The sequence below is a fragment of the Grampus griseus genome (genome assembly GCF_964374135.1).
Source record: "Grampus griseus genome assembly, chromosome: 21".
NCBI lineage: Eukaryota > Metazoa > Chordata > Mammalia > Artiodactyla > Delphinidae > Grampus > Grampus griseus.
This window is the reverse complement of record NC_139015.1, coordinates 15,320,930-15,335,009: the sequence shown is the minus strand read 5'-3', so window position 1 is coordinate 15,335,009 and position 14,080 is coordinate 15,320,930. Positions and strand designations below refer to the sequence as shown.

Below are 14,080 nucleotides of genomic sequence, written 5' to 3'. Positions count from 1 at the left end.
ATTGCAGGCTGCCGGTTTACCAGGTTTTTGGATGCAGCCCGTCTCCCGGCCAAAAGCGGTGCAGCGCCAGGTTGGTGGGTGTGGGAAGCACCTGGGGGCATATTCCCTGGGGGCTTTCTCGAGTTCTTTCACCTGGAAGGCACACTTGAGTTGTTCCTTTTTTTTGTTTGTTTGTTTTTTTGGCCATGCCAGTGCAGCTTGCAGGATCTTAGTTCCCTGACCAGGGATTGAACCCCAGGCCCTGGCAGTGAAAGTGCTGTGTCCTAACCACTGAACCACTAGGGAATTCCCAAGTTGTTCCATTTACAGGGGGCTAAAGTGTCGTTTCTCTTGGGCGAGGGGAATGTGTCTACCATACTTGAGTTCAAAGGCATTTGACTCTAACTTATCCGTTAGGGTAGGGCAGTCGGAAGCAGCTTAATCCAATTTCCTTGAGTTTCCTGGCATAGCTTGGCTAAGGCCCATTTCAAGGTCTAATTGGATCTGTCTACCTTCCCCAACAACTGGGGTCTCCAGGCTGAGTACATGGCCTACTATGCCCAGGGTACTTGTATCCCCTTCCCCACTTGGACCATATTGCTTTGTAGGGAACCTTGGAGCCCAAACCTGGGGATTATTTCTTTTAGTAATGCCTTACCCACTTCAGCTGCTGTTGCAGTTGTAGTGGGGAATGCTTCTGTCCACCCAGAAAACATGTCCACTAGCACCAAGAGATACTTGAAATTGCCCAGTACTTTCAGCCATGACTGTGAAATCAACCTGCCAGTCTTCCCTAGGATGTGTCACTCTGGTCAGAATGGGTCTTATCTGGGGGTCCTGGGGGGGTCTGGTGTTGGGGTGTTCTTTATGCAACTGTCCGACTAACTATGCTTTTCATGGCAGAAGTTACCATGACCTCAGCTAACCAATTATATAGGGCTTCCCTTGGATAATGAGTGCCTTTATGAGCTTCTCTGACGGCTTGGCAAGCTGCAGTTTGGGGGAAGCAGTGTTGCTCACATTCATTAACTAGCCACCCGTGGCCTCCCAGATCTCTGTTGAAGGCCCATTTTCAGGCTTTGTCTAATTCTTCCTTTGTGTAGATTGGGGAATAATTAGATGGATGCTACAGCGTGATTCCCTCAAGGGGGCGCAGTCCAGATGACTCTGGGGACTACGCTGCGTGCACACCACCACACCTGGGTATTGGGTTGCTGGGCAGAGCTGTTCTGAATTTGTATGAAGACTGCCTCCTTCTACTCTATCAGAGTGTCCTCAAGATCAGAGTCAGTTGTCCTCACACCAACCTCCCAAAGCCTCTGACGTCCTCCCGCTGGAGCCCAGGCAAACCCAGAGACTAGTAGATCAGGCTAAAAGGCCACACAGTCTGTCTCTTCGTGACCACGAAAATTTTGTTACTGACCCTCCCAAGTCGCTCCCCAACAAGAGTCCTTCTGCCCAGTGTCCTTCAGGAAAATAGAATGAGACCAAGTTTGGTTCAGAAGCAAAGGAGACTTCCTTCTCTGATCAAAGAATCAAGATGTGTGAGCTGAGAGGTGTGAGCTTGCGCTCTAGAGCACAGGTCTCCTGGACGGGGAGGGGTGCTTTATAGAGATCTGTCAGGTGGGAGGAGGGGGGTTCTCATGGGGTGGGAAAGCTGTGCTGCTCACAGCCCCAGATCGCAGTTCTGGGCACAGCATCTCTACACGGCCCCCAAGCTGAACGGTTGGGCACAGTCACTTTGCACTAGGAACTCTCATCTGAAGTGCCTGGTCAGTGCAAGACCTCTACAGTGCAGTACCCAATGAGCAAGTGAAACTAGACCAAGTACAAAGGAAAAGAAAAAAGTTAGACTTTATTATGCGGATTCTATTTTTATTTCCTGGAAATTGTTCACGGACTTTGCCGGTGACAGAAGTATTTCCTTTAAGGTTTGTTTAAGTAGTACCTATTAACATGACATGGAACATACTTTGAGTAAATGGTGTACCAAGGAATAGTGTAGTTGACAGGAAGACTATAATAATCTCTGATAACTAATTATTATTTCCTTCCTTTTGTGGGTAAGAGGACAAAAAGCCCATCTCTTTCCTCTGCCACTGATCTCTGTAGAACTAGTTGCTCACTGCATCTATGTATTTTTTTAATTATAGTAACTGATTTTTTAAATATTTATTTTTATTTCTGTTTTTGGCTGCGTTGGGTCTTTGTTGCTGCACACGGGCTTTCTCTAGTTGCAGTGAGCCCCCCGCTACTCTTCGTTGCGGTGCACGGGCTTCTCATTGCGGTGGCTTCTCTTGTTGCGGAGCATGGGCTGTAGGCACGCAGGCTTCAGTAGTTGTGGCACGCAGGCTTAGTAGTTCTGGCTCATGGGGTCTAGAGCGCAGGCTCAGTGGTTGTGGCACGTGGGCTTAGTCACTCCGCAGCACGTGGGGATTTCCTGGACCGGGGCTCAAACCCATGTCCCCTGCATTGGCAGGCGGATTCTTAACCACTGCGCCACTAGGGAAGTCCTCTTATTGCATCTTGAGTGCACTTCCCACTATGAGGTCTGCCTGTAACATAAGACAGCTTCCTAATGGTCTTCCCCATGAAGAGCTTAACATTCTAAGCAATGGCAGCCATGCTGGAAGCATGAGGCACATATTACGGAGCCTTTGAAGCCTCATTTGATGTATGGATTCCCGTCCATTCTGTTCATAGATTTTTTTCATCATGCCATGCCACACCACAGCTGCCATTTTCAATGGGGCTTGTATCCCGAACCCTCAATTTAACTCTAGAGGAGTCAGCGTTGAGCCCTTTGTTGTATCCCCAGTGGGGGCCCTGGTGATGTTTGCTGAGTCATCGAACCATACGTTTATCTTCTGGATCTGTGTTATTCTTTGGGCTAGAAATTACCCACTGTACTCTTTCCTCACATTGGAAAGGTTTTTATTTTGCAGAACAAGGCAGCTTCACTGTTCAGAGAAAAATCACAGCATTTTCTTGTTCTAATGATAGTGACCAACTATAATGCTTTCAAGGTCAGAATCATTTGTCCTCTATATTGGGGTCAGCAAAAACATATTTTTATCTCTGGGGAAAAACAACCAGATACTTTTTTTTTCCCCATTGAAAAGGGGTTTTTTAGAGTGTGAAAGCACTCCCTACCCACATCATGCACACAAACAATTGTTTAATGATAGGAAAATAGGTAACATGGGGTAGTCATTGGACTGTGAAAATCACTAGGCTGAGTTCTGTAGAAGACCAGATGGTCAGAGAAGAGGCTTTTGGGGACAAGTTAGTGGCTGCTTGAGAATACTGTACTCATTTTAAACCTAAGTAGATATTGCAGTCTAACTTCTCTCTTAAAAAAATATTGTTATTGAACTGTGGAGTTGTAGCTCTGTGTGGACTATGGACAGTCAACAATAGGGGCTTACGAGTTGCACTGTTACAAAATGGGTATAACCCAGGTTCTCATACGCTAATTTTTTGTACTGGAAGTCCTGTTCCAGAAACATTTTCTTTTACTGTTACTTGCTTTTTAAACTGTTTAGCAGGACTTCCCCATTGGTCCAGTGGTTAAGACTCCATGCTACCACTGTAGGGGGTGCAGGTTTGATCCCTGGTTGGGGAACTAAGATATCACATGCTGCACAATGCAGCCCAAAATAAATAAATACATAAAAACTAAAAATAAACTGTTTAGACAGTTGAAGGAAATCTGCTTATGGTACAATTTGTAACCAAATCGATTCCAAGTTGTGTATTTGTTTTCCAGTTTTAAAAATTACTATTTAAAAAAGTAAAACAAAAACACAGCATTATGTGATTCTATCAGTTAGATATTGCTGCATAATAAACCGTTTTGAAACTTTACATCCTAACACAACACTCCTTTATTTAGCACATGATTCTTTGTATCATTGGTTTGGGCTGGACTGATGAGGACACTTTTTCAACTGTTCTTGGCAGGGCTTACTCATGTGTTTGTGGTCAGTTGCTGATTCTGTGGTCAGTCCGTGAATTAGCTGGGGGCTGGTTTACCCAGATGTCCTCACTCACCTGTTTGGGAGCGGCTATCGGCGAAGGTACCTCAATTCTTCTCCCCTGGTCTCATCCTCTAGCAGGAAAAGCCGAATTTGTTCACATGCCAAAAGGATTCCAGAAGAAGTAAGGAAGCAAATCACAACACACACATTCTTTTATAGCCTCTACGTCATGTTTGCTAATTTCTTATCAGCAAAAGCCAAGTCACATTAGGCCAGGCCCAGATTCAAGGGTAAAAAAATGGTCTTCCCTTTGATGGGCAAAGATGCAGAACACATTGCAAAGAGCAGTGCATGAAGAATGGAAAATATATGTAGCCGTTTTTGCCGACTTAGCTTGAATGCTCACAAAACCCCTGAGAAAATAAGAAAAGTAAAGCTCAGGGAATTATAGCTATTCATCTAAAATCAGGCAGCAATACCTGAGGATGGCGCTGGTGTCAAACAATTTACGTCAGTCTCTGATGACTGGAGACTGTGTCTCTTTTTTTTTGTTTGGTTGTTTTGTTTTGTTTTAATCATGCCTCCAAACCACACAGTTATAATAGTAGGAGGGACCTATTCTGTTCCTATCCACCACTATTTAAAAAATATCTCTGTTTATCGATGTATGCGTATACAGTTGACATTTTTGCAGTATGTAAAAATCTACACAAATACAATTTAAACTACCTGGTATCCACTTCCTTCTGAGATGTTTGCTAAGCCCCTCCTGTATAGAAGTCTTGTGGGCTGTTCTGTATATACCTACATTCAGCCAGTCACCAATCATACTATAGTGTAACTGACTATTAGGCCATAAGCTCCATTGTGAGTATTCAGTGTGTCATGTTGTGTTTGTCAAGTGCCTGTGTAAAGATGTTCAATGAATATTGGTTGAATGAATGAAGAGTTAACTGTTAGCCTTTACTTTCTGCATCTAAAGGTATAATGGAAATATCTCAGGTAAAAATGTTTAGATGTAGCCAGTATTTTCTAATAAATATATACAAAGAACTCTGTAGTACACATAAAATAGGGTGTATTAATAGTGGAGAAGAAACAAAACTCCCATTGAGAAGAATTCCAAATAATTTATGTAGATACTCCCACATCCCCCTCAGAGGCAGAGCTCAGTTCCTCTTGCCCTTGAGTGTGGGCTGAGCTTAGTGACTTGTTTTCAAAGAGTAGGGCATGGAAAGGAGGCGGGAGGAGTCATTTTACAGGGGGAGAAACTGGGCAAACGCTTCTCAGCCTGATGATCAAGGTCAACATCATCAGCAATGCCATGTCCATAGAATGTATCCGTGATATGATATGACAAAGATTGTATTTCATCTTTGTGATATTACTCCCCAAAACCCATAACCCTGATCCAATCATGAGAAGAGTACCACACCAAAATTGAGGGACTTTCTACAAAATACCTGGCCACTACTCCTCAAAACCATCAACGTTATATAAAACAAGGAAAGTCTGAGAAATTGTCACAGACCAGAGAAGGCTAAGGAGATATGATAACTAAATGTAATGTGGTATCCTGACAGCATCCGGGGGGCAGAGAAAGGACATTGAGGAAAAACGAGTTGTTTTAGTTCGGGCTGCTTTTACAAATTACCATAGACTGCATAGCTTAAACGACATTTATTTCTCACAGTTCTGGAGGCTAGGGGTCTGAGATCAGGGTGTCAGCAAGGTTGGGTTCTTGCTGAAAGCCCTCTACCGGTTTCTAGACAGCCACCTTCTTGCTGTGTTTTCACATGGTGGAGAGAGAAGTCATCTCTCCTGTATCCCTTTTCTTTTTTTTTTTGGCTGCACTGCACAACATGTGGGACCTTAGTTTCCCGGTGACCAGGGATTGAACCTGTGCCTCCTGCAGTGGAAGCTAGGAGTCTTAACCACTGGACCACCAGGGAAGGTCCCACTCCTGTATCTCTTAAAAGGGCACTAATCCCATTCACAAGGTCTACCTTCATGATCTAATTACGTCCCAAAGGCCTCCGCCTCCTAATACCATCACATTGGGGACTAGTGTTTCAATATATGAACTTAAGGGGGACACAAGCGTTCAGTCCATAGCACTAGTGAAATAGAATAAACCGTAGAGTTTAATTGTATCAATGTTGGTGTTCAGTTGTGACAAATGTACTGAAATAATGTGAGATGATAGCAATAGAGAAAAGCGAATGTAGGGTATGTGAGGTCTTCCTTTTTTATAAAGAATTATAAGTTAATCTCTATCTACCAGGTTACATGACCTGGTGGGAGAATGGGTGGCTGGGGGATTATTATGAGAAAGAGACTGACTTTTCATTGTAAGTCATTTTATGTATTTCAAATTTTGTATCGTGCTCGTATGTATTCTGCAGTATTACCTACTCTTTAAAAATTAATTAAGTTAGCTCTGTTGGGAGATAATATAGCTAAAATAAATATAGCTAAAATGACAGCCAAAAATGACAAGATTGAGGCTGATAAGCTATACGGTCGGTGGCCAGGTAAATTAAGCCAGAGACCAGATGCCTTTTTGTGCCTGGCAGAATTTCAAAATTGACACTACCTCAACATTTGACTCATGGCAAATAATACAGCCAGGGTTTGAAAAAACAAAAAACAAAATTCTAAAGTCTGGAAATTTTCTACCAGTGAAAATTAAATATTAGCAGAATAAAAAGGCAGTTTGATGGTATTAGCATAGTCCTTTAGCAATTAAGTAAAACTTTTTTTTTTTTTTTTGGCGGTATGTGGGCCTCTCACTGTTGTGGCCTCTCCCGTTGCGGAGCAAGGCTCCGTGGCCATGGCTCATGGGCCCAGCCGCTCCGCAGCATGTGGGATCTTCCCGGACCAGGGCACGAACCCGTGTCCCCTGCATCGGCAGGCGGACTCTCAACCACTGTGCCACCAAATGTAGTTTTATACTGGCAAGACAGAACCTTTCCAAAAATATCACCCTAATGAGGGTGGTCTTTGACCAGAAGATTAATATGCATTCAGGCTTCATGTGTTTTATAATCATAGAGTTTGGCAATTTTCATTTGGCATTTTAAGTTAACAAGGAAAGTTATGAATTGGAAGATTTTCCAAATTACTCTAGGTGTGATTCTCTGTACACAAAGGTGTTTTAAGACCCTGAAGAAAATCGGCTAATGTATAGAGTTTCAGTTCTATTCTTGAGCAGTTCTAATGCTGTGGCTCTGTATCTCCATAGTTTATCAAGTTCTTTCGATGAATAAGAAAATCTAATCTCTTATGACTGTTGGCCCATGAGCAAACTAAGAATCTTGTAGAAATCCGACCCCCGCCCCCAAAACTAAGTTTCCAAGGACTCAGGATTTTTAGAATGACAGTAGATTTTAGGGATCAATTTAGTCAAATGCCTTTATTTCACAGATGAAAAATCTAAGGGTTGTAGAAGGTAGATAACCAGTTAATGGTCATTTAGCAAATACTTGGTGAACAGAACTAAAATCCGCATTTCTTCCCAGGTTGCCTTGCAAGGAATGTATATATGCTTGTTATTAAATACACATATATCATTCCCCGATATTCCCAGTATAGCCCTTGATATAAAAATACTGGGATAGAGAAGAGCTATGCAAGAGGCAAACCAATTCACTACAAATGAAGTCATGGGAGAAGTCCTGAGTCCTAATAAAGAAAGAAAAGGAATTAAACAAGGGAGAGAGAAGATGCCAATCTAACATTCTCTCGCACTAGTACATTCTATATATGGGTCTTCATTCCCAGTGAAGTATCTATCTGAATATTCAGCATGGACTATATTGTTTTTGAGACATTTCTTGATTCAGGCTAATTTTGTCTGTGCCTCCTACTTGGATTGACACTGGATTGGAAAGTTTGGAAATAAGGGAAAGGAGTTTGATGCTGGAGCTGAGAGCATCAGTAGCCAAGTCTAGGGATGATGGCAATAAGGATGAAAGGCAATAAGGAAAGCTCTAATTAGTAAGAACGCAGGCAATACCAAATAATATACTCAGGTTGTGCGTAATTCTTAAGAACATCTGTTCACCAAATCCCAATTTTCCTGGTGCACCGCCATACCTGGAGTCATGTTTTTATTTATTAGCTTTAGCTAAAACAGTTCTGTACTATCTGTAATTATAAACAATATTTGTAAGCTTCTTCTCTCCAGGGTAGTCTTGCTACAGTCATCCTTAATTATATGGCTTCTATTTTGATCCATTATGCAGAATTATTCTTGGACTTGGTATTCAAAAACACAAATTATGCATCCTCCTAATTCTACTAATTAGACACACATGTGAATAGTGGTTTCTTGTGGGAAGCAGTCAGCCATGAGAGCAGGCTGTGGACATGCCAGGCATGCCGCCGCTGCTCGAAGGGACTGTCCCTACTTGTTCCCTTCCTTGTTCCATTCCATGAGAGATAAATCACTAGGGCCCAGAGATCAGAAAGAATGTAAAATGAGATAAGCAAAGCTGTCTCCCCCCTGCATGTGCACGTTATTTTTGATGATTCTGGGTTTATGGGTTTTCTCCCAGGGAAGTTAACCTTGAGCCGAGACAGTCATTAGATAATGTAAACCACCGTCTGGCAACCTTCCCTTTTCTAGTCTATATAATCTGCAACTGTAGCACAATAAAATTTGTCTTGCAACCAACCAACAGTTGTCTTGGTCCTTCTGACCCCATTCGTCGGTGCTATTTCAGTTCCTTGCCCCTTCCCTTCTGACCCTGGTTGGCTCAGTCTTCCTCATCCGGCTGGTCCGCAGGCAAGTGGCGCCCAAACAGGGACCTGAAGCGTGAAGGCAATTAAAAGAAAAAGAAAGTGCAGGTAAGGGAACCCTTATGCAAAATATGTGTGGCCACAAGTAAAAGTGAAACTAGTACCGACATAAGGCAATAGTCAGAAGTGAAATAAGATGGGACAAAAGGGCTCAAAGGAGCATGAATTATTTGCTCAGGTTTTACTTTCGATGCTTAAAGCTTGGGGTAATAAAGTTTCTACCTCACAGTTGACTGAGTTTTTACAGAATATTTATGATGTATCTCCCTGGTTTCCTGATGGCGGCTCTGTTGACATTGAAATCTGGCAGAAAGTTGGAGAAGATTTAAAAAATTATTATGAGTCTCGAGGGCCTACTCATACTCCTGTTGTTACATTTAGTTTGTGGAATCTGATAAAAGAATGTTTAGATTCTTCTCATGATAGTGTTGATTTGAATGTAAAGTCAGAAAAACAAAAGCCTTCTTCAGAAGATCAAACTGCCTTAATGGCTTCTGCACCGCCACTTCCTAAATCTAGGGAACTTATTAATTTTAACATATCAGATGAAGAGGAATATTTCGACTTAACAGATGAGGCTTTTAAACACGAAAGAGAAAAATATCCTGAGGATGATTTTCTAATGGCTATGATAGATAAGTCAGTGAAAAAGCCACAGATTAGTAAGGACTGTCTTCCTCAAAAATCTACATCTGTAAAAATGCTCAGTCCCTTGCAGCGCGCTGTACAAGGAGCAATAAAACGAGGAGAAGATCCTATTTTCTGTTGTCCTGTCATAGGAAGACCTGATCCTAATAATCCTCAACAAGCTATTAGGGAGCATCAAGCTCTTCCCTTTAAAGTATTAAAAGATTTAAAGTCTGCTTGCGCTCAATATGGGCCCACTCCTCCTTTTACTACTGCTGTGGTTGACACTATAGCAGGAGAAGCTCTTCCCCCTGCTGTTTGGAAGTCTATTGCACGAGCTTGTTTAAATGGTGGAGATGATTTAATATGGAAGTCTGAGTTTTATGAACGGGCTGCTGAACAAGCAGAAAAGGATGCTTCCCATAATATTTCTGTGGATTATCATATGTTGGTGGGTGAAGGGCCGTATATATCGTTACAAGATCAGTTGACTTATCCGTTTGTTGCATATCCTCAAATAAATCATCTGGCGTTGCAAGCCTGGAGAAAACTACCTTCTGCTCATAAAACTGAAGATCTTTCAAAAATTAGACAGGGACCTGATGAACCATATGCTGATTTTGTAGATAGATTGTTACAGGTGGTGGGGAGACTCATTGTGGATGGACCCACTGGTACAATTGTAGTTAAGCAACTTGCTTTTGAAAACGCTAATAATGCATGTCAGGCTGCGATTCGACTTTGGAGAAAACGAGGAACGTTGGAGGACTATATTCGCCTTTGTGCGGACATTGGGCCTGCTTATATACAGGGTGCTGCTGTGGCTGCAGCACTAACTAAAGTGGGGCTTAAAAACAGTCAAAAGAAAACAAAGACTTGTTTTGAATGCGGAAAGGCAGCCCATTTTGCTAGAGAATGTAGGTCTTTTAATTCTAACCCTAGTCCTTCCTTCCCTGTTCAGAAACCTCCAGATGGTCGGTTTATGCCCTAGGTGCAATAGGCGAAAACATTAGGCACGAGATTGTCGCTCACTGACCCACAAGGATGGGACACCACTGTCGGGAAACTCCTCCCGGGGCCTTCCCCGGCCCCAACAAACAATAGGGGCGATGTCTGTGTATCCTCCTCAAATTATCATTCAGACATTAACCAAGAACAAAAACATACAATATCCTCGCTCTCTAGAGCAACACCAGGAAGTGCAGCACTGTACCTCGGTACCTCTGCCCGATATGTATTAACTCCTGAAATGGGTCTTCAGGCCCTCTCTCCGGGCATCTATGGACCTTTACCTAAGGGTTTGATGGGACTATTATTGGGAAGAAGTAGTGTCACCATGAAAGGTTTAACTATTATGCCAGGAGTCATAGATTCTGATTATGAAGGAGAAATAAAAATCATGGCACAAACTACTAAAAATATAATAACTACTTCTCCTGGTGATAAAATTGCACAGTTGCTACTTTTGTCCTTTGTACCTCATGGACAAATTTTACAACATCAAAAGAGAGGAACAAAGGCCTTTGGATCATCTAATGCTGTCTACTGGATTCAGAAGCTAGGGAAAGAATGTCCAGAAATGAAATTAACCATTAATGGAAAGGTTTTTTTCAGGTTTGTTAGACACTGGAGCTGATGTCTGTTATGACGCAGATGCACTGGCCTAAACGTTGGCCCGTTAGTTCCTACTATTACAGAACTTGAAGGAATAGGACAAAGTTCTTCTCCTATGCAAAGTAGTCAGTTATTATTATGGCAAGATAGTGAGGGCTTACTATCAGGATTTACATTCAGGATACTTCCAGCCTTATGTTTTGCCTGGGCTGCCTTTAAACCTCTGGGGCTGAGATATATTAAAAGAAATGGGAGTATTGCTTTACAGTCCAAATTCTCAAGTCTCTAATACGGTGTTGGATCAAGGATTTCTTCCCACAAAAGGGCTGGGAACAAATCAACAAGGAACTGCCTATCCTATTGATGTGAAAATAAAAAATGATAGACAAGGTTTGGGTTTTTCTTAGGGGCCTTGGATTCTCCTTCACTCACTGCTGATCCAATTACTTGGCTGACTGATGACCCTTTATGGGTGGACCAGTGGCCCCTCACAAAGGAGACAGAAGCTGCAGAACAGTTAGTAATGGAACAATTACAATTATGGCATTTAGAAATTTCCAATAGCCCTTGGAATACTCCTATTTTTATTACCAAGAAAATATCTGGAAAATATAGGTTATTACAGGATCTAAGAGCTGTCAATAAAACTATGCTAATAATGGGAGCTCTTCAACCAGGCCTACCCTCTCCAACAGCCATACCACGTAATTATCATCTTTTAGTTATAGATTTAAAAGATTGTTTTTTCACTATTCCTTTGTTTCCTGAAGATAGAAAACATTTTGCTTTTAGCTTGCCTTCCTTAACTTTTAGAGAACTCATGAGATTTCAATGGAAAGTATTGCCTCAGGGCATGGCAAATAGTCCTACATTATGCCAAAAATATGTGGCTCAGGCCTTGACTCCTGTGAGAAACGTTATATCTCATACATTATATGGATGATATACTTTTAGCCACTGATAATAGTTCTTTATTAGAGACTGCTTTTCAGTTTTTAGAACAATCCTTTGGCTTGGTCATTGCCTCAGAAAAAATTCAAAGACAATCTCCATTTTTATATTTGGGTAAATATATAGATAACACTACTATTAGGCCTCAGAAACTGCAAATTCGAGTTGATAATTTAAAAACATTAAATGATTTTCAAAAATTACTTGGAGGTATTAATTGGCTAAGGCCTTCCTTAAAACTTACTACTGCTCAACTACAGCCTTTGTTTGATATTCTTAAAGGTGATTCAGATCCTTCGTCATCACACTCCGTGACTCCAGAGGGTTTCCAAGCATTACAAATAGTAAATAGAGCTATCAGCTCTGTGCAGTTAACTTGAATACACACTCACCTGCCAATTTCTTTAATTATTTGTCCAACACCCCATGTGTCCGCAGCTGTTTTATAGCAGACTACTGGAGTTACTGAATGGATTCACATGAAGACTACACCCTCTAAGGCTATTAATCCTTATTATGAACGTATTAGTAATTTAATGATGCAAGGTAGAAGTAGATGCTTACAACTTATAGGAATAGAACCTTCTCAAATTATTATCCCTTATTCAGTTAGTCAACAAAATTGGCTTTTTCAACATAGTAATGAATGGGGACTTGCTCTTGTAGGATTTCCAGGAAACCTAGAATGTCATTATCCTGCTGATAAGATAATTCAATTTAGTAAAAATAATCTTTACATTTTTCCTTCTGTAATGCAACAACACCCTATTCCACATGTACCTTTGGTTTTTACAGACGGGTCCTCCTTAGGAGTGGCTACTGTAATCATTGACGATGGAACAAAACTAATTGAACAAACTTCCTTGACTTCAGCTCAACGTGTTGAACTGTATGCTGTCATTATGGCTTTTAAACATTTGCCTTCTGTATCTTTTAATTTGTTTTCTGATAGTAAATATCTTATTAGCTTATTGTTTCTTCTGGAGACTGCGACCATAGGACATACTAATGATCCTTAATTATCATCCTCTTTTCGTCTACTCCAGCAACTCATACGCTCTCATGATGGCCCTGTTGCAGCTTTACATATTCGTGCACACTCTAATCTCCCTGGTCCTTTAGCAAAACTTAATGCAGCTGCAGATAGTTTGACTCGTACTAAATATAATTTTTTTCCTATCCATTCCTCTCCTGATGCTAAAGCTTCTACCCCTTCACTCCATTCTCCCTCTTATCATGAATGGTTATTGTATTGCATTCATTATCTTCATACTGTTATGGTCCATATCCTGGACACCCTCATATTATGGTAAGTTATGATCAAACTGCTTCACAAGCAGCACAACAGTCACATGCTTTACACCATCAGTCAGCGGCTGCATTACGCAAACAATTTTCCCTTACTCGTGAAGCCGCCCGACAAATTGTTAAGCAATGCCCACAGTGTTTACCTCACCTTCCTGTTTCGCATTATGGCGTTAATCCTCGTGGATTATTACCTAGTCATTTATGGCAAATGGATGTTACTCATATCCCGTCTTTTGGGAAATTACAGTTTGTTCATGTCACTATTGATACTTATTCTGGTTTCCTCTGTGCTACAGCACAGACCGGAGAGGCTACTAAACATGTTATTACTCATTTATTACATTGTTTTGCATTTATGAATATTCCTAAAATTATAAAAACTGATAATGGGCCTGCTTATACCAGTACTGCTTTTGCAAAATTTTGTGATTCCTTACAAATTACTCATATTACAGGTATTTCATATAATCCTCAAGGACAGGGCATTGTAGAACGTGTACACAGATCCCTAAAACTAACTATTGAAAAAATAAAAAAGGGGGAATTATATGAAACCACACCATACAGCCTTTTGAATCATGCATTATTTATTTTAAATTTTTTGACTGTTGATAAATTTGGCCGTTCTGCAGGAGAAAGATTGCTGGCTGAGCGAACATTGACAACATCTGTTCCAGAAGTTCTTTGGCGGGATCCATTGACCAATACCTGGTATGGTCTGGATCCCGTCTTGATCTGGGGGTAAGGTCACATGTGTATCTTTCCCAGATCTGCGCCTGGTCCTTGTTGGCTTCCTGAACATCTAGTGAAGCAGATAG

At 41.4% G+C, this 14,080-nt stretch overlaps 1 protein-coding gene across 1 annotated transcript; it reads left to right on the top strand.

Annotated features, from left to right (window-relative positions):
• Positions 1–8,898: 8,898 nt before the first annotated feature.
• On the top strand, positions 8,899–10,380 carry LOC309838867 (endogenous retrovirus group K member 10 Gag polyprotein-like; the record flags this gene model as incomplete). Its single annotated transcript, XM_082680251.1, has 1 exon — positions 8,899–10,380. The coding sequence occupies one exon, from the start codon at positions 8,899–8,901 to the stop codon at positions 10,378–10,380; it is 1,482 nt and encodes a 493-aa protein (XP_082536377.1).
• Between the last annotated feature and the right edge of the window lie 3,700 nt (positions 10,381–14,080).